This window comes from Sus scrofa, chromosome 9, assembly GCF_054392235.1.
Source record: "Sus scrofa isolate SSC_HxYL_T2T_F1_AM1 chromosome 9, Sscrofa_HxYL_maternal_Yorkshire_Landrace_v2.0, whole genome shotgun sequence".
NCBI lineage: Eukaryota > Metazoa > Chordata > Mammalia > Artiodactyla > Suidae > Sus > Sus scrofa.
Genome location: NC_139391.1, coordinates 89613081 through 89637841, shown reverse-complemented (window position 1 = coordinate 89637841; position 24761 = coordinate 89613081). Strand labels below are relative to the sequence as shown.

The window sequence follows — 24761 nt, the reverse complement described above, 5'->3', positions numbered from 1 at the left end:
GTGGCACAAAAGAAATTCTGGGCTTCTGCATCGAGTTTCTAAGCCTAGAGCTATGTAGCAAGATCGAAGATGTTTGCATTTACCCTGAAAATGGGCTAGTTTCATATTTTTGTGTTAAATACTTTGAACTTGGTGTTGAGAAAATCTAAACTTATGCTAAATTTGACTAAAGTTGCGTTATCTTCCCATATTGGGTATCTTTGGCTTCTTTTAAAATGTTTAGCCAAAATACTGTTTTTATTAAATATATTTAGAATTTTACATCAATCATGATATTTATTTCATCATAATTGTTAGTTCTTTTTATTTATGTCACAAAATAAGAACCATTAGGTTGGCATCTTACTATCAGAACTGCATAGTAAGTAAGTATTTAAAAAGGCAATGTAATGAGTTTAAAACAAAATCAATTGTTAAAAATTTCATTATTTAAAAACAAAGGGACTCCATTAAGAAGAGGATGTGACATAAAACTGAATTCATACATTAAGGGGCACAAAAATTAGGGGGTTGAAATGAGTTATTGCTTAGGTACCTATTTTATTTTATTTCTATCACATGTATTTTTACTGAGGAAAAGTGACATATAATATTATAGTAGTTTCAGATGATTTGACATTTGTATATTTTGTGAAATGATTGCTGAAGTGAGTCTAGTTACCATCTTAAAACATTAATAGAGTATTATTGACTCTATTCCCATGCTGCACTTTACATCCTCATGACTTATTTATAACAAGAAGTCTGTACTTCTTGATCCCCTTCACCCATTTATTTCATGCTCTCCTCACTTTGTCCTGCACTCACACCTTCCCATCTATCTGGTGAACATCAGTTTGTTCTCTGTATGTATGAGCCTGGGTTTGGTTTGGTTTTATTTACTTGTCATCTTTTGCTTTTTAGTTTCCACATGTAAATGATATCATATGATGTTTGTCTTCCTCTGTCTGACTTATTTCACTTAATGCCCTCAAGTTCCATCCATTTTGTCACAAATTTCAGATTTCATTCTCTTTTTTTATGGCTGAATAGCATTCCATAGTATAGGTATACTATAATTTCTTTATCCATTCATCCATCTATGGACATGTAGGTTATTTCTGCATCTTGGCTATTGTAAATATTGTAAATGAAGATATATATATATATAATCTTTTTTAATTACTGCTCTTATCTTCTTCAGAGAGATACCTAGTGGTGGGATTGTTAAATCATGTAGTAGATCTATTTTTATGTCTTTGAAGAGGCTTCATACTATTTCCCACGGTGGCTGCACTGATTTACATTCCATCAAACAGTGCATGAAGTTTCCCTTTTCTTCACATCCTCACCAACACTTGTTATTTGTTGTTTTTTTGATAATAGCAACTCTGACAGATGTGAGATTATATTTATTGTGGTTTTGATTTGCATTCCCCTAGTGATTAGTTATGTTGAGCATCGTTAGTCCCTAGTTTATTTATTATTGAGTTGTGTAAGTGCTTTATATATTTTGGATATCAGTGTCTTTATTGGAAATATGATTTTCAAATGTCTTCTTCCATTCAGTAGATTGCCTCTCCATTTTTTTATGGATCACATGACTATATAAAGGCTTTTAGTTTGATGTCCCACTTTTTTTTTTCTTTTGTTTCCTTTAACCTTTGGAGGCACATAAAAAATGCTAAGACCAATGTCAAAAGGCTTACTACTCATGTTTTCTTTTAGGAATTTTATGGTTTCAGGTTTTACATTCAGGTCTTTAATCCTTTTTGAGTTAATTTTCATACATGATATAAGATAGTGGTTCAGTTTTTTTTCTTTTGCATATAGCTGTACATATTTCCCAACACTATTTATTGAAGAAACTGTCCTTTCCCCATTGTGTATTCTTGCCTCTTTTTTTTTTTTTTTTTGTAGATTAGTTGACCATGTATGGTGGTTTTGTTTCTGAGCTCTATTTTCTGTTTTAGGGATATCTATGTCTGTATTTATTATGCCAATACCATATTATTTTGGTTATTTTAGCTCTGTAGTTTTGTTTAAAATCAAGGGATATGATATTTCCAGTTCTGTTCTTCTTTCTCAAGATTGCTTTTGACTATTAGAGATCTTTTGTTGCTCCCATACAAATTTTAGAATTATTTGTCCTACTTCTGTTAAAAATGCTATCAGAATTATGACAGGAATTGCATTGAATCTGTAGATTGCTCAAGATAGAGTGGACCTCTTAAGAACATTAAAATTTGAACATACTGGTTACTAGTAAGAATATTGAATCATTAATTAAAAACCACCCAACAAACAAAAGTCTAGGACCAGATGCTTCTCTGGTGAGTTATACTAAGCATTCAGAGATTTAATATCTATCTTTCTCAAAGTCTTTCAAAAAATTGAGGAAGAGTGAACACTTCCAAACTTATTTTATGAGGTTAGCATTACCCTGATACCAAAATTAAACAAGAACAACACACATAATTACAGGCCAATATCCCTTATAAACATAAATGTGAAAATTCTCAATAAAATATTAGCAAATTAAATTTAATTACATAAAAAGGATCATAATGTATTAACAATACATTAAAAAGATCAAGTGGAATGTTTTTCAAGGATGGTTGTACATTTGCAAATCAGCATGATACACTACATTACCAAAATGAAAGATAAAAATCATATAATCATATCAATAGACGCAGAAAAAGCATTTGACAAAATTCAACACCCATTTATGATTAACAAATCCTCTCAATAAAGTTGTGTAAAGGAAAATGTGTCTCAACATAATAGAGGCCATATATGACAAAGCTGCAGCTATTATCATACTCAATGATAAATGGCTGAAAGCTTTTCCTCTAAGATCGGGAGCAAGACAGGGATGTCCATTCTTGTCACATTTATTTAACATAGTATTGGAAGTCTAAACCACAGCAATGAGGCAAGAAAAATAAATAGATGGCATACAGATTGGAAAGAAAGAAGTAGAACTGTCACTATATGCAAATGACATGATACTATAAATAGAAGACCCTTCTGGACCCCACCAGAAAACTGTTAAATTAATCAATGAATTTAGTTAAATTTCAGAATACAAAATTAATGTACAAAAATCAGTTGCATTTCTATATGCTAGTAACAAACTATCAGAAAGAGAAATTAAGTAAACAATCCTATTAACAATTACATCAAAAAGAATAAAATACTGGAGTTTCCATCGTGGCGCAATGGAAACGAATCCACCTAGGAACCATGAGATTTCGGGTTCAATCCCTGGCCTCGCTCAGTGGATTAAGGATCTGGCATTGCTGTGAGCTGTGGTGTAGGTCACACACGCGGCTGGGATCCTGTGTTGCTGTGGCTGTGGCATAGGCCAGCCACTGTAGCTCTGATTCGATCCCTAGCCTGGGAACCTCCACATGCTGCAGGTGCGGCCCTAAAAAGACAAAAGACAAAAAAAAAAAAAAAAAAAAAAAAAGAATAAAATACTTAGGAATAAATTGAACCAAGGAGGAGAAAAACCTATACATTGAAAATTATAAGACATTGATGGAAGAAATTGAAGAAGACAAAAATAAATGGAAAGATATTCTGTGTTCTTGCATTGGAAAAATTAATATTGTTAAAATACCCATATCTATTTTAAATGTGCTAAAATTCCTATAATTGCCATCCACTCAAAATTATAGAAGAGGGAGGAAGCAAAGAGAAGGACTTTGTTGTAATATTTGCCAATTTATTTTAGGAAAGCAATGGAATGCCAAGGTAAGATTATTAACTACTGTGAGGAAACATCTACATAAAAGATGTGAATGACTTTAGAGGCCAGATAGTTTATTTTATGTAAATTCTGAGGTATTTGTTTTCAAATTATTTATATCAACACTCATATTAACTTCTTAAATTGGTACCAATTTAGGAAAAATTTTCTAGTATTATGATACTCCCTCTCTCATTCTAATATGCAACCTAAAATATATAGAACGTTTATAAAGTGTCTCAAGTCTTCATACTCTTTGCCTGTATGTAATTACTTCTTGTGGCATGATTGTGTAATGTTACCAATTAAAATATTCTTATATAGTTACCTACTACTAAACACTGAGCAATGTACACTGAATTTTGATTATTCTCACTTTAAATGTTAATTGTATAAAAATATGCCTAAATGTATTGGGAAAAAGTCAAATCTGTGAACTAAAAGTCAAATCTAACATAATAGTAACTATCCCATTACATAAAATTTTAGCTATACACTGTTTATTTTTCAATATCTCCCACTAAGTAAGAACCAGAATGCCTTTAATGGAAATAAATAGGATGTCCTTTATAAATTATTTGTTCAAAACATAAACTTAGTAACACGAATATAGGTAAAATAAATATATCTGCACTTGTACTAATTTGAAACATCTGACATTTCAATCCTGAAAGCATACTAAACAATCCCATGAATAATCAAGGAAGCTGCATAGTGAAAGGGTATATCCACCATTTGACCATCACTGGTCCAGCCCATCAAATGACTTATATGTTGAATACAGCTATTACTATTACTGTTACTATAATACAATTACAGCTATTACAAAAAATAGAAATTTCTTTTTTTTGTCTTTGAAATTTGAGTTTGCTTTATAAGAGAAATTATAATGGCTATACATTTTTTTACATCAAAGGAAAAAGAAACAGTGTATGTGTTCAATGCTTATTTCTTTTCTAGATTTAGCATAGCAGTTTTCAAACCGGTTTTTTTTCCTTACATACCTCAGTGTATAATAGACATATTCATTAATAAAGTAGCTCACTATGGTTGTAGTTCTCAAATATGGAGAGTGGGTCAGCTAGAGGACTTAAGAACCCTTGGAGAAAATCGTTTACTCTGAAAAAAAAATCTGGAAAGGCTGAAATGCCCACTCATTAAGAAGCTGGAGTTAGCAAGTTGGATAAATTCCCCATAAGGAAGGCAGTTTCCCGTTTAAATGTGAAAATTACTAGTATCAATAGGATTATTCTATCAATTTCCCTGCCTTCATCCACAATCCCTATGCCTGTGTAAGTCGACTTATTAGCTTCCTATATCTATTATTTGTGGAGCTTTGTTAATAATAACAGAATATCTATCATTCTGAATAGCTTACAAAACATTCATGCAAGAAGTTGACTGAAATAAAATAGAATGTGTCTTATAATTCATTCTTTCTTCAGAATACTAAATAACTATTCATTTTAGTCTAAGTTATAGAGACATTCCTTTACATTTTGATATTTTACAGACACATAAATTATGTTCTTCATTTAAAAAAGTTAATAAGTTTACTCAGGATAGCCAAAAATATACTCAATCTTACTTTATTATTTCTCTTTTGCTAAAAGGTATTCTGTGCCACTAGTGAACAGACCAAACCCTCACATTACTTGTCTTCAATAAAACATTATTATCTTTTGGCATCCTCTTACACTACGGGAAATAAAAAGTCACATGTGGAGAAGTTCTAAATGCTAGACAGAAATGATCCTTGGAGGGCAATTTTTATCCTAGACGGAAGTATTGCAGACTCCTTCCATTAGCATAGTCCCAGGGAGCAAAAGGTTAGGGAACCGGGGCTGCCAACTCTACCTGAACACATAAGTCAACATTTCCTCCAAGGGGCCAGGGAGTTTGAGAGTGCACTCACATGTGCATTAAAGTATCTGAGATGAGAAACAATAATTACAATATTTTACATTGCAATATACTGTACAGATGGTGACATTTTGTTTGTGGTTGTAGGAAAGAAAGGAAGGCAGTTTCCAGACTCCCCCCTCATCACCTACCATTTGGCGTAGGATATGGGAGGTTGAAGAAAACGGAGGGAGTTTTGCCTCAGTTGAAACAGCTGGGAAACAGATGGAAGCTAATGTGCAATTTGCCAGAAGCATTGTCCAAGGCTCCCACCCATTTTCCACCAAAGAAAAGCTAGTCAGGTGATGGCAGCGCAAGTTTCAGGATCAGCAAATGAGGGACTTTGGAAAATTTGGGGGGAAAAAAATCAAAAAAATTTTTAAATATCCAAGATTTTTGAAAATCCAAAGTCAAGAAATGCAATCCCAAGGAGCAGGTTTTAAAAAGAAAGAAAAAGCAAGAGCATGTTGGGTGGAAACCATGACAGAATCACAGACACAAGGATAAAACTATCCACAGAATTGACACACCCGCTACCTCAACTACACTGACAGTCAGTCTTTTAGGTAATGAAATCAAGAAGCACACACCCACTCTTTGTCATGTTAGTTACAATGTAATTGTCCTGTTTGTGATTATTGTAAATAAGTGTGCAAAGTTCATATCATTTTAGTCACTGAAGTTTACTTTGTGAGCTACTTTGGTTTGGAATTCAGGCACTGGGTAAGTTGCTTTTGGATATAAATGTGAATTATAGCCAGACTTTTGTTTAAATTCAGTCACTGGATGTTTAAACCTCCTCCTGTATATTTCTGGTTTCACTGGGCATGCATATATATCCATTTCACGTGACCCTCCTTCCAAGCATTGGCCCAAGTTTTGTGTGTTTGTGTGCGTGTTTGTGGTATTTTTGGAGTATTGTTGAATACTGCAAAAGTTAAAGCAAATCAGTTTCAAAAATAAATGCAATTTAATAGGCTTTTCTCAATGTGAATTTGTTCATTCATGCTTATATAAGGGAATGTGTTAACCATGAATCATTCAAGTTGAATTGCTCATGAGAAAAAATGCTCTGGCTTTGCTGTCAGTTTCCAGAGCTGCATTACTGAAGGGAAAAGAGCATTGTTCCCCACATAAAGAATAATCAGCCACAGATTTCAGAGTGAACATGGCTCCAAATTGGCAAAAATACTTTTGATTCACGAGAGAACATGAATCCTTGTGAGCGGGACTTATCTGAATATTCTGGGCTGTGACTGATTTTGCCTCTGCCAGAACAACCAATGGAAAGGGAAAAAAAAAAAAAAAAACAACAGAAAAGAAAAGAAAGAAAAAAAAAAAGAAGGAAAGAAATCAGTCATCGGAAAGTTTTGTTCACATGATACCAAAATGGCAAAATTATCCAAAGATGTGGAGGGAGCTTGGCAAATCTGTAGCTTAAAAAAAAGTACATCATCAACTGCAGGTTCCACGTAGAGCCAGGTAAATTGGCATTGTAAAAACACAGCCTGCCTGAGAGCTCATGCATCATCTAATACATAACTCATCTGGTCCCAGTGGCTTGCTCTAAAATACAGTCAGGAACACTTTTTGCACTAGATAAAACCTACCCTGCCCTGTCAAGGTAGGGAGCCAGTCAACACAATGGTAAATGACAAGCCCAGAAATGTGGTCATTGAATTCTTTGTTTTTTATGTAATTTTTATGTAATTTTTTTAGTATTAGCGACATAAGGATGTTCCCAGGCTAGGGGTCGAATACAAGCTATAGCCTCCAGCCTAAGTCACAGCTGCAATACCACCAGATCTAAGCCAAGTCTGCAACCTACACCACAGCTTATAGCAACACAGAATCCTTAACCCACTGAGCGAGGCCAGGGATCAAACCCTCCTCCTCATGGACTAATCAGGCTTGTTACCACTGAGCCATGACGGAATCTCCTATTGAATTCTAAATAATATCCAACAGTACCAGTGTAATAGTTAGTGAAATATACCCTGTGATCCCACAGAGGAAAAGTAACGGCCAAGTGTGCCAAAAATTTGATGGAAACCTATTGCTGCTGCTATTGGACCTAGAAAACTTATGTTTGGTCAGCTTAGATTTTGGTAAGAGTCATATAATTGTTTACATTAGAGCACCTTGTCCTGGATAACCATTATGCAGGCTTGATTTCAGTTAAACTTCCCCAAGCCAGAGAGAAAGGAAACGAATACTAAAAAAAGAACAACAGGGAGTTTCTGCTACAGTGCAACAGGTTAAGAATCCAACTGCTGTGGCTCAGGTCACTGCTGAGGCACAGGTTCAATCCCCAGCCTGGCTCTGTGGGTTAAAGGATCCAGTATTGCCACAGCTGTGGCTCAGATTTCAATTCCTGGCCCAGGAAGTTCCATATGCTGAGGGTTTGGCCATTTAAAAAAAAAAATTGTACATGGTATATTTAAGCATCATTGGATGAAGAAACAAATATTGCTTTAAAAGATCCTTCATAAAGCTGTACCATATTACATATATCAGTTAAAATTAAAATGTCGCTCTTTGTGATCTGATTCACCACTGTTTTTCCTGTATCATCTCTCATTTGGCCTCATTGGAAGAGTTCATTGTATCCCCACATGATAAAGTCATCACTATTTGGGTGTACATGCTCAAAAATAATTAGAAAACTGAAATAATTTCTAAGGGAGTACCAACATGCCACTTTATCCTGATTATGTTGATATTTCACTAAGGATAAATTTAACATGAATTATTGTAGCCAGTATGATTATTACTTGGTGTATGTGGGATATTTTTCCATTATAGACGTATATCCTGTTCTTTAGTATATTAAGAATTTCTTCTAACTTACATCTCAGAAATTTAATGAGGATAAGTAAAATTCTCTATTAATTATGTCTTAAACTCTTAGCAGGAATGAAGGCATGATAAGCTGTAAATGACTATTTTTTCTATCTGGCATTATGATATTTGGTATTTGGATAGCTAGTGTTTGGTGTTGTGCATCCTATGTTTATCTCATATGTAGTGAAAAATATTTAAAACTCTGTTCATATTTTGAGTTAAATATTTAAAACTGTTCATATCAATTTTATTTATAGATTCCACATTGCACTATGTTATAATTAGTAAAAGTAGAGCAAGACCAAAGACAGCAAATATACAAAATAAAAGAGCATTGCTATTGCCTTCAAGGAGACTGCATTTAAATAGAAATTAAATGGCCAATAAATACAGACAATTATGTATGCTTAGCCTGAGCTCGAACTAACGTTTATGGTCCAGTTGCTAAATGCTGGAATTACTCAAATATTCAAATACTGATTCACCACTATTTTTGGAGATCACTCTGTTCAATCATACTTAGACCTCAAGAATTTATGTTGAAAAACTTATTTTTAGATATAAAATTATTTTCTAGAAAGGCTTTGCTTTATCTTATTATTATAATAGCATATTAAGAGCAGTTAAGTTTTTTGTTCATATTTCAAAAGAACAAAACTAGACACTTTCCTAATTGGGCTGTGAGTTGGTTGGGATCTGGGGAAAAAAAGTAATTTATTTCACCCCACAGTGAAGAGAGAAGTCTTGCTCTCTTTGGTCTCTCTCTACTTTTACTATGTATAACATAGTACCTCAAAAAATAGTTATTAAATGCAAGTTTCTGGGATGAATGATATGATTGAATGTGAATGAACTAAATTTAGTTCTCACTTTTTATTTTTAGACTCCCAGGAAGGAAATTACAAGTCAGAAGTCAATAGCAAACCCAGGAAGGAAAGGACAGCTTTTACTAAAGAGCAAATCAGAGAACTTGAAGCAGAATTTGCCCATCATAATTATCTGACCAGACTGAGGCGATATGAAATAGCAGTGAACTTGGATCTCACTGAAAGACAGGTAATGTAGGACATTGCCATTATATGATATTTTAAATTGCTTTGATCAACCATCTTCTCTCGCCATTTTTGAAATATCTAAATCTGTGGTTCTTAAATACCATTTGGAAGACAGAATTTCTATTTTATGATGAAATTTTTGCCCAGCAAAATGACAAAGGAAGAATAAGAGAGTGCCATTTTAAAGAAAACTACATTTATTCTATTTACGGAATCATCCTTTTTCTGTGATTGTGTCTTTCTTTTTTTTTTTTATTTGGTTTTAAAATATTACTTATTTTATATAATGATGGCATATGCAGAGGAATTTTGTTTGCTTATATTTTAAAATTTTCTTATTTGACATAATAGAAATTTGGCAATCTCATGTTAATTTCCTCTATTGCTCAGGATAGGGTTTATGTTGCTATAACATATTAACCCCCAAACCTCAATAACATAAGAAAAATGTTTCATTGTTTGTTAACTCTCCATACTAAGTTTACAAGTCCAGCAATCCAAATAATCACTCAGGGACCCAGTCTGACTCTCTGCCATCTCGACATGTGGTATCCTTGATAATCACAGGAGGTAAGAAAGAGTTAGAGGTCATGCATTGACCTTTAAATGTTTTCACCTGGAAATGACCCATGTCACTTCCATTTACACTCTAATGTCCAGATAGAGTCAATGGTACCACTTAAATTCAAGGGGGCTGGAATTGATGGGAGCAAGAGCACGTAGATCATTGGTAAATATTTCTCTCCCACTACTTCAAAGATTTTTTGAAATTGTTTTAGTTTCAGAACTTCAAAAATCTGGTACCCATTCATTTAAAGAACTCTTTGAAATTATTAATGATTTGCATACACTAGTTAATAAGACCTAAAATATTTTAATTAATTTCCTTTTAGGTTATTTCTTGGATTTTATTTGAATGGCAAATGATTTGTTCCAGTAGTGCTCCCAGAGAACTCCTTGTATGGATCCTGATTTTCCCTAAGAGAATCTAGCCTACTGATGGTTAATAGTTGCTAATCTTTAGAAAAACATTCCTGAAAGGCAAGTGCAAACATCTTTATGGACAGTGCAGTTATGATTGGCACTCTTAGGACTAGAGTCTCATTTCCTCTTTTGCTGTATGCACCTCCTCCAGGGATCCCGTTGGAACCAAAGAAATATCAACAGGGTGTGGACATGAAAACTGTCTTAGGAGAGCAGGTTATTTTATCCAATTTCTTAAATCATCTTTCCTTCTGTTAATTTCTATATTTCAGCTTTTATTAGGGTATTTCTGGGTACTAGAAATATACAGAGGGACACTTCTATGTGGTTTTATTTATTGGCAGTTTATACTTTATTAAATATTATGACTAGTACCTAGTTATGGAGCAAAACATTTTCCTTCACTTGAACTTCACAAAGTTCTCTCCATAAGTGTACAACAGCATGCTGAAAAGCAGTATCCAAAATCTACATCATCAGACATCTGTTATTTTGCTTTTACTTTTTAAAGTGGAAACAGGGAAAAAAGAAGAGGGGCTGGAATTACATATTAATGTTTTTATATAGAGACAACGAATTCTACTAAATGAAGCTATGTTTTAAATGACACATTATGGAAATAAGAAATTAGGGTTTGCTTGTAATCTACAGAAATGATGGGATGCATTACTGTGCTCTTAGTTAAGAGAAAGGTTAAAATCTTGCTTTCTCTTCTGGTGATGTCCTATATAGTTACCTGTCATTAACTGATCATAAAGCAGAGATTTCACTTTTGGCTATAAATACTTTCTTTTTAGGAGCAATTCTGTAAAGTTGGGTTAGGAATTTTGAACATATTTTAGATATTTCTTCTTTACTCCTAACTGACTGCCATTCTTGGGAAATAATTGCAAGCCATTATATGAAAAATGTGTATACATATACGATTTAAATCTTTGTTTCTTAAAACAGGTCCCTTTATAATTTTGTATCAGTTAGCCTCTGCTGTGTAACAAGCTACTCAAAATCTTAGTGACTTTAAACAATAACCAACACTTGATTTGCTAAGAATTTTGTGGGCCAAATGTTTTGACTCTGCTCAGTTGGACAGTTCAACTTCTGGCCTTATGTAGCGTCCTTATGGAGCTGTGGTCTGCTGGTGGATGACCAAGAGGTAGTTTGTCTAGGCAGCTTCATTTTGGATAGCTCATCTCTGTTACATATAATTTCATCTTCTAATCAGCTCCCTGAGATTCTTCAAATGGTGGTAGAAGCATTTACAGGAGTATTTAGAGGAAAAACCTCAATGTACAAGGGCTTTCAAAGCCTTTACTTGAATCATGTTTACTAATGTCGCATTGTCTAAAGAAAATCATATGAACAACCTCTGTGTCTATGGAGGCTGATAGATAGGAAGGAAGGAAAAATTTTTGGAGATCATTAAGGAACAATCTAACTAAAGCCTTGTAAGGGAAAAAAAAAATAACAAAAAACCCTGAGAGATAATTAGGTTTTCAAAGAAGTAAAAATTTGATATTTTACAGAAGAGTTTTTTAATCCTATAAATCTCTCTTAGCAGTTTTGCAAGTTAATAAGAAAAGATGACATACATATGGAATCTAAATTCCCAATCAAAACTATGACTTTAGTTTTTGTTAGAAAAAAATTGAATTGTTATGATAAAAATTCTAGATTCATCACTTGGAATTGTGTATTCCTAGGCAAGTAACAATTTTTCCAAGGCACAAAATGGAAATTAAAACTGCCTTCTCTTTCTTCTACTCAGATTTATATGTCATAATGGATGTCAAAGAAATTTTAAGCTAAACACTTCTGTCAACCAGAGGAGGAGAAATGTCTTTGCTATGCAAGGCATAGTGAGTTAATCATTTTGTTACACAAATATTTGTTGAGGTAAATGCTAGAAATAAAGTCTTTTTAAAATAAGTTGGACAAGTCTCTGGTACAACTCATGAAAGAGGCAAAAATTGAACAAGTATTAACTGTTGTGATGAGTGTTGAATATCACAAGGGAGAAATGACAGGGTTATATGAGAGGATGTTCCTGGTTATGCCAAAATGCTCATTGTTTTCCCTACACTTCTGTGCACATGAAGTATCTTAAATGAAGAATCTGAAGGGTTTTTTAAATTGTTTCCTGGGCTGGATTTTACTGTGCTAAATTTACAGAGACATTTTACATGATGTTATTCATCAATTTTTCAATTCTTAAAGGTCTGAAGGCCTATTCCTCCTAGATGCCAGAGCACTCATCCCAGTGAAATATATTCAGTTTATTTTCTCATGGTTGGGCTTTTAAGATTATAAACGTAGAAATATAAACTGAACCCTTTTCATTCATCTTCTTTTAATTGGGATACAGCTATTCCATTACTTTGATTTTGTATTAATGCCATACGTACTTCTCTATGTAATCTATATCTTGACATATAAATTCTTAAATCACACCCTTTTTATAGGATTTCCACATGTAAAATATTCTAATTATAGGTGTGTGATTTTTTCCAATTCCATTCTGCTGCAAGATTTATTTTTTCCATACTTTAAAATAGCAAGAGATTTATTAAAGCAACCTAAGTGTATACAGCAAAGAATTTTATATCTAACTCCATATTGTGTAGTGTTTTCCTTAACTTTAATAGAATGTTTAATCTCCTAAAATATATTTTTCTTGACTTTTAAAAAGCCCTTCAAGATTCAAATACAGAAAAAGAACTTGCATGTTCTATGTAAAGGGACAGAACAGCAAATATTGAATCATTTTAATTAATATCAGAATTGTGTGGCAGAAATAACTTTCTCTTAAATGAAAATTTACTTTATAAATAGAAACAGTTTTATATGTACTTTTATGTAAAAAAATTTACATAGTTGCCTATGAAAATATATATGCATAATTGATATGTTATTTATAGATGCCATCGCCTTGTTTATATCACCAATCAATATACCTGCCACACATTTTATGATAGGCTACATACCTGTGATTATAAATATTTGCAATATTGATTAAGTACCCTTTTAGAAAAAAGTAAGCTATGCTAAATCTTTAATTATCACTCAAGACAAAAATTTTCAAATTTGAAGAATAGCTCTGGAATCTCACAAAGAAATCAAACTTATATTTGTGTCTCCCAAAAGACAATGCCTGTGTAGGTCAAGGAAGTTTGTAACCTCCTTTGAACTTCATTTGTCCAAAGAAGAAGAAGGAGAAAGAGAAAAAAGGCCTGTCCTGCAAAGTAATTCCATGTTAGCACTTAACGTATTAAAGAAAATTGTTTTATGTTAAATGAAAATGGAGACACTGGAACAAAGTTGAGCTTTAAATATTTTAATTATATACTGCTGTTTTATGGAAGAGTTACCACTTTAGTAATCTTCCAGCTTCTAATTTACAGCTTCCACTGTACAACATAGTCTCATATACCCTTCTCAATCAACAGCTAATAGTCCTCAGTTGGCAGAGCCACTTGGGATACTTTGAAGAGCCAGTCAGTCTAAAGGCCCTCCTGTCCCAAGGTATTTTTAAGTTTGACAAGCATACTCTGGCTTTTTCATCCATCCAGATATACTTGGAAAAAGCTCATGCCAAATTTTTAATATCTCTCAGTGGGAAGAAGAGGGAAGGCAGCTGCATAAAACCAGAGGAGTGACAAAATGGACATTTTTGTAGAGTTAAGGCTGCCAAATATAAAATGGGAGATCCCTCCATTTCACAAATTCATTTCATGGAGCTAATCAGAAGTGCAATGTCACAGATTTGTAAACTAATATTACCGGAATAAATAGACTGAATTCATGATACCTCTGCCAAGATAAATGGAAAATCCCACCTCGTTGAATCATATTTCATTAGTGGAAATGAGAAAGATTATGTTTTGTTTTACTCATAAATCATTAAGTGGCTCAATGCCAAGTATTTTCAAAATAGGCATCCACTTTTTGGATGACTATGACAGAGACATTTCCTGTGCCAAATAAACAGTGGTTTTGTCTTCTGCTTAGCATTTTATACAATCCCTCCCCTTTGCAGGTTTATTTCTGTACATTTACATGAATACTTTTAGTTATTTAGCTAATAAATTATGACTGCATGATCAGACATATTGTCTATTCAAAGTAATCCAAGACTACCTATGTAGCCAGTGATTTTAGACTATTTCCTATTTCTTTATAGAGTAGTATTTAAGTTATCTACAGTAATGGTTGGATGTTTCTTTTGCTTAAAACATAGTGTGCCCGCTATCTTGAGATATTAAACATGATTTGGCTCTGACAGGGAAAATAGGGGTAAAATAGAGTGGAGGAGTTGATGGTGGAATATACAATGGAAACTTAGTTTGATATATAGAAAGATATTTCCTGAGTAATGCATTTTTGAAAAAGAAATGCATATTAGCAATGTGTGGTAAGCTCTAAAAGCCATATTCAGAACTACCTTAGGTGCTACCAAACAAAGGCTATGATGTAAAAAAATGTCATTTAAGATCAAATACTAAAGCAAAATCTATAAACAGAAAATGAACAATTTGACCCTCTCCTAAATTAACTTTCATAAATATTAGCTTATAAAGTAGAAGGCTGAGAAATTAGCAATTGAACTCTAACCATTTGTGAATGTAAATATCCAAGTTTGAAATACTATAGAAAAAAAATCAGAAAAATAAGACTCTCTTCTTATTGAACCAGCCTTGAGAGTATATAATGAATCTATTTTCTAAGTGCTGTTAGGTAGATGAATAGATATATACAGATATATTTTGATCTACTTATATATATAAACACACATATATACATAAATATGTATATGTATGTGCATATATATTTATATATACACATAAAATCAGCCTTAATTTTAGAAATTTTGTCCATAAGGAAACAATTTATATTTAATAAATCAACAATAACATTCTGAAACATATCATTCATTGCATCACAAGATCATCATTTCAAGTATAATATTAAAAAATCTCTGCTATGAAAGATTATTCCTTTTCTAACATAATCTTTGTATTCATGTAATTTTTTCATGTAATTTAAAATAAATTATAAAACTAAAATGCTTCTGGAAATTTTGAGGAGCTAGTTCAAGGTTTGCGTTGGCATCTTCAATTTCAAAGAGATATTCCATTATGTAAATATGTGTATAGAGAAGTACATATGTTCATTGACATCAGTAAAATAATGAACACAAGTCTAAGACTAGACAATTTCTAGAGAATTTGACTATAAAAGACTTTCTACCAATTCATCTCCCTATTTCCATGACTCCTCATGAAAAACTCAGATGTAGTCAACTTAGAATACAAATTTTTTTGTCTTTTTGGGGCCAAACCTGTGGTGTATGGAAGTTCCCATATTAGGGGTAGAATCAGAGCTGGATCTGACGGCCTGTGCTGCAGCCACAGCAATACCAGATCCAAGCCGCTGGATCCTTAACCCATTGAGCAGACAGGGATCAAACCTGTGTCCTCATGGATCCTAGTTGGGTTTGTTACCGCTGAGACACAAGGGAAACTCCCTAGAATAGATTTTAATTTTATTTCTCTTTATCATTTATAATTTTTATGCTGAACAGTTTTAAAAAATTTTTTGAATGTTTTCCAGTTGTGAAAATTACTGAATATTTTTGTGGTCAGTGTATATTCATATGATAGTAATAATTACCATCATAAGTTCTTACAATCATTTTGGAGACAGTTCCTAAATCTAATAAAAGTGTAGTGAAGGCTCACATATATCCTGATATTGAACTCAAAGTTGTCTAAAAATAATCAGAATATTAATAAGATTGAACCATAAGGATTGCTGCTATTCCTACTGTTCTTATAAGAGTGGTAAGCCTTTATGTTTCACCCAAATATTTATAATTGATAGATTTCACTAAAGAGGCAGTGGCTAAAGACCATTTCTCAAAATAGTATATACTGATTGTGATATTTTGCTAACTAGTGTTAAACGTTATCCCAGAGATTATGCAAGATTTCGAGAACAAAAGTTATTATTCTAACTGATCTTAGTAGTTTGCATAAAATAAGTGCCAGTAGTGGGTCAGAATACACAAATGTCATGTATTCAAGAATTGCTATTTAGGAATTTTTTTTTTAACACAGTAATGGAGAAAAGTGCATAATGTAGTTTTGATAAATCCACTTAGATTTTCAGAAGTCATGATATATAATACTCATGATATGCTTAGGTAAACCATATTTCACTTTAAATAACTGAAATGTATATCCATTTTCTAAAACTTGTGTAAAAGTAGCCTTAAGAGTAGTGAATTTTCACTGCAAATTAATATTATTAAAGTAGGCCACTTGAATTGAATTTTATCAGGTATGACAGAAAAAGGTATAACTGTTAGTATTTACTACTAATATGACCTTTCTAAGAGGTCAAATTAAAAGGAATTAATCCCCTAAGAATTTACTCATCACGTGAGTGATAACCCTGCATTTTTGGAAAGGATAATATAATACATATGATTAACTTATAATAGTCAATCATAATAACAAATTATGGAGAATTTCATTTGTTGCCTGAAAAAAAATGGGTTATTTCTTGTTCAATGTGTTATTTGCCCAGGGCTGCCAATGGCTCATGCGTATTCAGTTTGTTCAAAGATATGTGAAATAGTACATGTTTTATGACTGCATTAGTGAGCCTGGTAGCTCCCATGAGCTTCTTGGAAATAGCTGAGGGATTACTTCTCTTAATTGGATATAAGTCTATTCAGGCAGGAAGAGCAAAGATGCTTTCTTTTACCCCATTTTTCATCCTTACCTTCTAGAGCTTTCTTGGTTCTAATTCTTTGGGTCAGCTACTGCCTTTGCCACTGAATTACTTGAGTAAGTCTTACTAGGGTCTGTTTACATTAGCTGCCATGACCAAATTTAATGACTAGGGAGTGATTAAATTTCAAAATTGTATTTATACAATTACTTCTTTGCATGTTTTCACATGTTAAAGATGTGAAAAAATATTTGTTAGTATCTATAGTATTTCAAGAGCTCATATACAGATAGAAACAGTTGAACTATTAAATCTACAAATTCCACATGTTTAGAGACATTTAGATATGTCACTGCAATATTCAGTTTTCATCCAGATGTTACGGGTTAAGATTGTTTTGTCAAAAGACAGACATTTATGGTATTCTATAAATGTAAGTTATAGCATTAGACAGATTCTACTTTCTATCAACCAGTTTGCTCTGGCCATTTTAGGAAATTGTATGACAATACAGCTGTATATTTCATTTGTGTTCTCCTCTGATATATTGTGAACCCTAAAAAGGACAGGTATTATGAACTTATACATAGAAGGCTGTATGTGAATGACTAAATAAATTAAAGAGGTCAAATGTATGTAAAATGTCTATTTAGCAAATAGCATTTTTCATTTACAGTATTTTTATTAAAGAGAAAAATATGACTTCTATTTTCTGAAATACATGAGAAAAGCAAATTAGCTACAGTAAAATTCTCTTAATTGCTTCCTTCAGTAAGGAAGGTCAGATATAAATAGTTGTATTTCTATTTACTTAAAGAGTAGTTTGATATTCCAGGCAAGGAGGATGCTAAATACTCTGTAGACTAAAGGATAAAAAGTGAGTCCTCATAATAAACAGATGTTCTGGAAAGTAAGGCTTATAACTAAGCATTTAAATATTTACTGCTAATATTGCAGGCTATTATTTCCTTTGTTACTTTTATGAAGATTTTTTTGAAAAACATTATGCAGAAATATTGAATGCCTCTAAGTTTGGTTCATATTGCTTTGCTTTCATGAACAATAGTATTTTTTCATTACTCACATTCTTGTGGGGGAAAGAATTTATTTTTATCGGAGTTGTTAATCATACTATGTAACAAAACGTACTTTATATGGAATCTTGCCTTAGCTCCAAGCTTAAAAAGAAGGAAATACTAAAAAAAAAAAAAACTATTAACCAGCATTTCCAGATAAGAAATAAGTTGACTTTAAGCCCAAATAAAATAGTAAAAGTTCACAAAACGCATATATTATGCTCCAAGATAGACAGGTATTTTTAAATTGTATGCAAAATATTTGATGATCCAATTTCCTAGCACCTAGGGTACTACCCGAGGTTCCTAGAGTACCAAATTTGGAGGCACAGAGGATGCTAATATCAAGAGCGTGAGGTTCCCAGAGGAAAGAAATCACGCAAAGAAATAATTGTGTGGCAGGAAAGCAGTGTGGGATATTGAGCATGGGAAGGAGGTCATGCCATCTCATGGACCATTGGAGGATTAGCAGTCTCTTATTTTGGGATTAGCAATGACACCAATTAGAATAGCAAATAGTTTAAGGATATTCTGTAAAATATGAAGCTAATCTTTACACATCTCAGTATATGCCAAAGTCCTCACACACAGTAAACTGTCCTCAAAGGCAGAAACTATTTCTTAATTTATTTGTACACACTCTTACATCTAAACTTTCTTACCTGTTAAGTAAACATTTAGTAATGTTGAGTGTATGAATGAATAAATAGAGATTCTGAGTCATCAAGGAAACATGAGATTATTTTTACTTAGCTAAAACATGCAGATTATTATATGAAACACACATGTAAAGTTTAATAAAAATAATTTGCTTGTTTTTAAATTGTTAAGCATTTGAATGATTATTCTTTAGCTATTTTACAAACAAAACCATACAAAAGTATATTTTTCAATTCAGCCAATGAAGTTGGATTATTAGGTGATAATAAAGTGTATTTATAAAACTGTGATGTTATTATTCTAATGGCAATACTGACATAATCTGGAATTACTTTTATAGATTTGTTTTTATTTGTAATTTTTCTTTCAGGGCCACACCTGTGGCATATGGAAGTTCCCAGGCTAGGGGTCATATCCCAGCTGCAGCTGCTGTCCTACCCCATCGCCACAGCCACAGAAATGCAGGATCCAAGCCTCATCTGTGACCTATGTCACACCTTGTGACAACACAGAATCTTTAACCCACAAGTGAGGCCAGGTTCGAACCTACATCCTTGTGGATACTAGTCAGATTTTTAACCCGCTGGGCCACAACGGGGACTTCTATAGGTTTGTTTTTAATGTTGTGATGGTTGTAGAAAAACATATGCATCAAATCTTCCTCTCATTTCATTTCATCCCAATATTTTATAGTATATTTGAAAACATATCTGGACACACTGACATTTGAAGTTCTGTACTCTTCCTTCCCATTTTTTTTAAGATGTACTCATGATGCATCTGTTGCTGTTTTTTGTTCCATTACTATATTCATGAAGTTGCTATAGCACATGTGTAGCCTGATCCCTCAAGAAAATACCTAAAGATATTAGAATTATTATATTTATTATATAATTATCAAATGCTTTCTCATACATATGCATATATCCATATATTAATACATATGTATGGATATATATAGCTACTATTGAAAACAATGAAGTTTTTCATTAGTCCTTTTAAGAAAATGAATTTGCAAAATTTTGCATGGTAGTCATAGGAAACAACACAAAATTGCCGCATTATTTCTAAAATCAATACCATATTCTGACAGTTTTCTCTTTAAAATTGTACAAAACAGGTTTTATACCAATATTATAGAATTACTGCACCCTTTCTCCCAGAAAAGGAAGTAAGTGTAGATTTAAGAAAACTATTCCTCCCATTTTCTGCCAAGATTATTTTGGCTGGATGTTTCACTTTTGGTGACAATGATGATGATGTGTTTCTTCCACCTGGAATTGTCCATGGAGAAAATGTCCCTATGGAGAATCTTGAAAGTCATATTATTCCAATATAACAAATATGAAAATTGAGGCAGAGAGAAGTATAATTTTCTCAAATTCACACAGCAACTTGGAATTGAAGCCAGGAGCAGAACCCAGTTCATGTGGAAAAGATCTAATAAAACATGCAATGTCAAGCTTGCAAAGGTAATTAAATTGAGTAGCATAATTACCTAAATTACAGTACAGGAAAATAGTGCCATATTTACAAACCTAATTATATTGAGTAGGAGAATTACCTGAATGATAATCATATGGATGGATTTCACATACTTTACATGCTTTACTTTTCTAACCTGAAAGCTTAAAAATAGGAATTTGAAATATAACAGGAACAAACCTTCATCCTCCCTCCACCCCCCGCCACCAAAAAAATAAATCAATCTGGAGCCAAACAAATCCCCAAGTTTAAATTATGGCACCACATTTTCCTATCTGCAGGGAAAGTCACTAAACCTTTGAGTCTTCATCTATAAAGTAGGAATAATGTTAAAAATATATGGAAAAAATACACGTATTAGAAAAAATACATATACAGCACCTAGCAGTGTAGTTGTTTAGCCCTAAGTAATAAATAACATGATAAAAAATAACAACTTATCATTTAGTTATTAAGTGATAATACATGAAATCAATTACCTAGTTTTTAATTAATTTTTTAAAATACATTTTCTGGATTTTAGGCAGTCTTTTTCTACATTTTTGTATTTTTTTGTTCTTAAATGGATTAACATGTATGTATGGGTAAATGTATGATATAAGATTTTAATTATGGCCCTGATAGAAAAATGAAAATCCAGAGTTGGAAATGAGTTGGTTTAAATATTTTTTGGTGCCAACATCTGAGAAAACTATACTAATTTTGATGGAGTATTGTGATTTGAAGACCACTAAAATACATCTTTAGAAATGTAATATATTTCCCTTCAGTTTCTCTTTAGCATTTTGCTTTTACAGAAATTGAAATTGTTTCTAAAATGAAAATGGAGAATATTCAAAATATTCCCAGAATTAGAATAAAACAGAACTATTTGCAAGATATAAAGACTTACTACGAAATTTCAACTGTTTTATCACAAGGGTATAACAATTGAGTGCATCAGTAAAGCTATGCATATATGGAAACTTGATGTATGACAGAGTTGGAAACAATAATCTCTGGAAAAATGGTGGACTGTTTGATAAATGATCTTGGAACAGTTTGTTATACATCTGGAATAAAGTAAATTATTTTCTTTACAGTATATACTAAAATCAGTATGTCATAGCTTAAGCCCTTCAGTTTGAAATGCTAACCTTAAAATTTTTAGAAGAAGATGTAGATGAATATCTGAATAGTCCCAGAAGAAAGAAGATTTTTGGTGAAGACATGAAACGGCCATAAAAGAAACAGTTGGTAGATTTGAATACAGTACATTTTAGAGCTTCTGATCATCAAAAGATACTCTAAGGAAAATGAAAAAATATAGTAACAGCCATATAACCACAAAAGCATTAAAATTATCATTAAGAATATATTTTAAGAGTCCATAAGGAATGAAATTAAATCAAAAATCATTCAACCCAAACATTTGGAGGAATTTCACAAAGGAGGAATGGGTCATAAACACTTAACAATGCTTTACTTTATTAGTAATCAGAAAGTGCAAAATAAGAGCATGATGAGACAATATGTACAGTCATTTTATTGGAAAAGATGGATTGATAATTCCAAATATTGATAAAGATGTGGATCCATAAGAACTCTAACACCCTAAACTTTGGGGGGGTTAAATTGATGAAACTTTGAAAAATAATTTTTCTGTATTACCATGTTAAATTCCATATTTGTACACCCTGAAACCCATTGATGCAACTCCTGGATATGTAATGAAAGAAGTTCTATCATATGTTTATCACAACATGAATGCAGGAATGTCTATAACAACATCATTTATAAAAGCAAAAACAAATAGTTCAAGTGACCATGGAGAAGAGAATGGGTACATTGTGTTATAGTCACACAATGGAATTGCATACAGTGATAAACAATGAATGAATGCAGTCCCTTGAATCAACATGGATAAAGCAAAAAGCCTGTAGTTTAAAACAGTCCATTTTGATAAACCTAAAAAACAAGCAAAATTAAACAGTGCTTTTTAGGTTCACATGTCATGAAAAAAGTTGTTTTTGTTTATCTCCTTGTTTTAAATAAAGGCTTGGGGATGATAAACCCAAAATTCGGTTGTAACTTTGGGGTGGACAGAGAAAGGTGATATAGAAGGAACACTTAGCTTAACAAGAATATACAATGATGAGAATTTCATTGGGAAAGGAACACAGTTCCACCTAAACAAGAAGAAGAAATGATGCCAGTATTCTGGTTTATTCATGGATGGTCACATAATGCATGTGTACATTTTTTGTTTTATTATGTATCTGTATATAAACATGTATATATAATGTATTAGGGAAATTCAATTAAGATTTTAGAAGAAAAATATCTCTACAAAGCTGACGTGACTAACGTACAGTCTTAGTATCAGCATTTAACAGTTATTAATGGAAATTTTTTATCTTGATCTTGTTTTTAGGAAATTATTGGAATCACATATTTGTAAAGTAAAATAAAAGTACTAAGGGTAGACAAAAGAGAATACTTCAAAAGAAAATGGACTTACTCTGAGGTGGGATGGTCAAGTAAAGCTTTGTGAATGCAGCAGGGGACTACAGTGACAAAGAATGATCTTTCAGATGGGACATCAGCAGCAGCTCCCTGAGAATATTTTAAATTGGTTCAGGCATTGACAGCCAGGGCGCAGAGGGAGTAGGTGTTGACCAAGACAGTTATTAAATGTTAGTTCTAATTCACATAAACGGTTTATAAAGCTAAATACCTTTGAACACTAAAATGATACAGTACTTTCCCATTTGTTGTTTATATTTGTCTTAAAATATGAAATATAGTTCTTGATACCTTCTGAAAGTTTTAAAATTATTATCATGAACATGGGGCCTGATTAAAGTCATTGTTCATTTATTTTCACATTCACCCCTTCACAGTATGTTGGTATAAGCCTTTGAAAAGCTATCTTTTCATTGATGACCAAAAAGGAGGAAGAAATTGTCCGTTTAATTTCTTTCTTTTCTTCTTCCGTTTGTTCCCTTTCTTCTTAAAGGTGAAAGTCTGGTTCCAAAACAGGCGAATGAAGTGGAAGAGAGTAAAAGGAGGACAGCAAGGAGCTGCGGCTCGAGAAAAGGAACTGGTGAATGTGAAAAAGGGGACACTTCTCCCTTCAGAGCTCTCGGGAATTGGTGCAGCCACTCTCCAGCAAACAGGGGACTCTCTAGCAAATGAAGACAGCCATGACAGTGATCACAGCTCAGAGCACGCACACTTGTGATACACATGGAGAGGATCAGCTCCGTTCTCAGGAAAGAAATGTTCTGATGGCAAGCCTTACCCAAACATCGTTTACACAGAGAGATGACCATGACAGTGATTTTTAATATTATTAAATCCAGGCATCTCAAGTCTGTTTTTCATGATTTGTAGAGGGTTTACACTAAGTGCCACTTACTAAAGATGCTTCCACAGTGAAGATGGAGGTGAACTTGCTTTGAACATTCCAGTTGTGTTTGGCATATGTCTGACAGTGAGCAGCTTTGTGTTTGCTTTTGCTTGCACTGAAAATTAAATTGCTATCAAGAGCAAACTATGAGACATTTATATTCAAGGTGCCTCCGGAGTGAAGATGTAGAAGATGAATTTGCTTTGAACATTCCAGATGTCCAAGGTCATGCTGTGACAGTGGGCAGGTATTTGCTCTTGCTTGCACTGACAATTACATTGCTATCAAGAATCAACCATGAAACATTTTTTATCCTGAACAGCCACAGTGCCTGAAATCACTCTTAAGTGGATAAAAAAATGTATTTTAACTCTGTATATATTACCCTTAAGTCATTTTCCTGTCTTCACTAAGTTTAGCAATGCATTCATATTAGCTGATGAAAATAGGCACTCACGATGACAACCAGAACAAGCTTCTTGTCTTTTTATACATTTTGTCATCCCAGAAACAATCAGCACATGCTTACTTGTGTTCAAGTAGAGAAAAATACATTAGAGTCTGATAGGACATATTCTTGTACCACAGACAAAACAAATCTTATGTTGCATTTTCTATCAACTGCTGCTAATACATTATTATAAAATTTACCTAGCTCCTCAATTCTTCTTATCTTATAGCTTGGAAAAAATTTAGGATCATAGGCAAATCAGTTACTTACAGAAAGAGCTTTGTATGACAGACATTGTCTGATCTTATTTCTATAAAACGTTAGCTGTTATGAATATGATTTAATTAAAAGGAAAGGATTCCCTCCTGATTGGCTTTGGTATTAGAGAGGTTGCAAAAGAAAATTGATTCCTCAAGTTTGTAAAAGATAAAATTCTGAATGTCTT

At 32.8% G+C, this 24761-nt stretch overlaps 1 protein-coding gene across 1 annotated transcript in view; it reads left to right on the top strand.

The window, feature by feature from the left end:
* Nucleotides 1-23697, top strand: part of MEOX2 (mesenchyme homeobox 2) — a 64745-nt gene extending 41048 nt beyond the window's left edge. The window contains 2 exon segments of the mRNA NM_214121.1: nt 9366-9538; nt 23473-23697. Coding sequence (NP_999286.1) covers nt 9366-9538; nt 23473-23697 — 398 coding nt within the window.
* Nucleotides 23698-24761: the final 1064 nt, after the last annotated feature.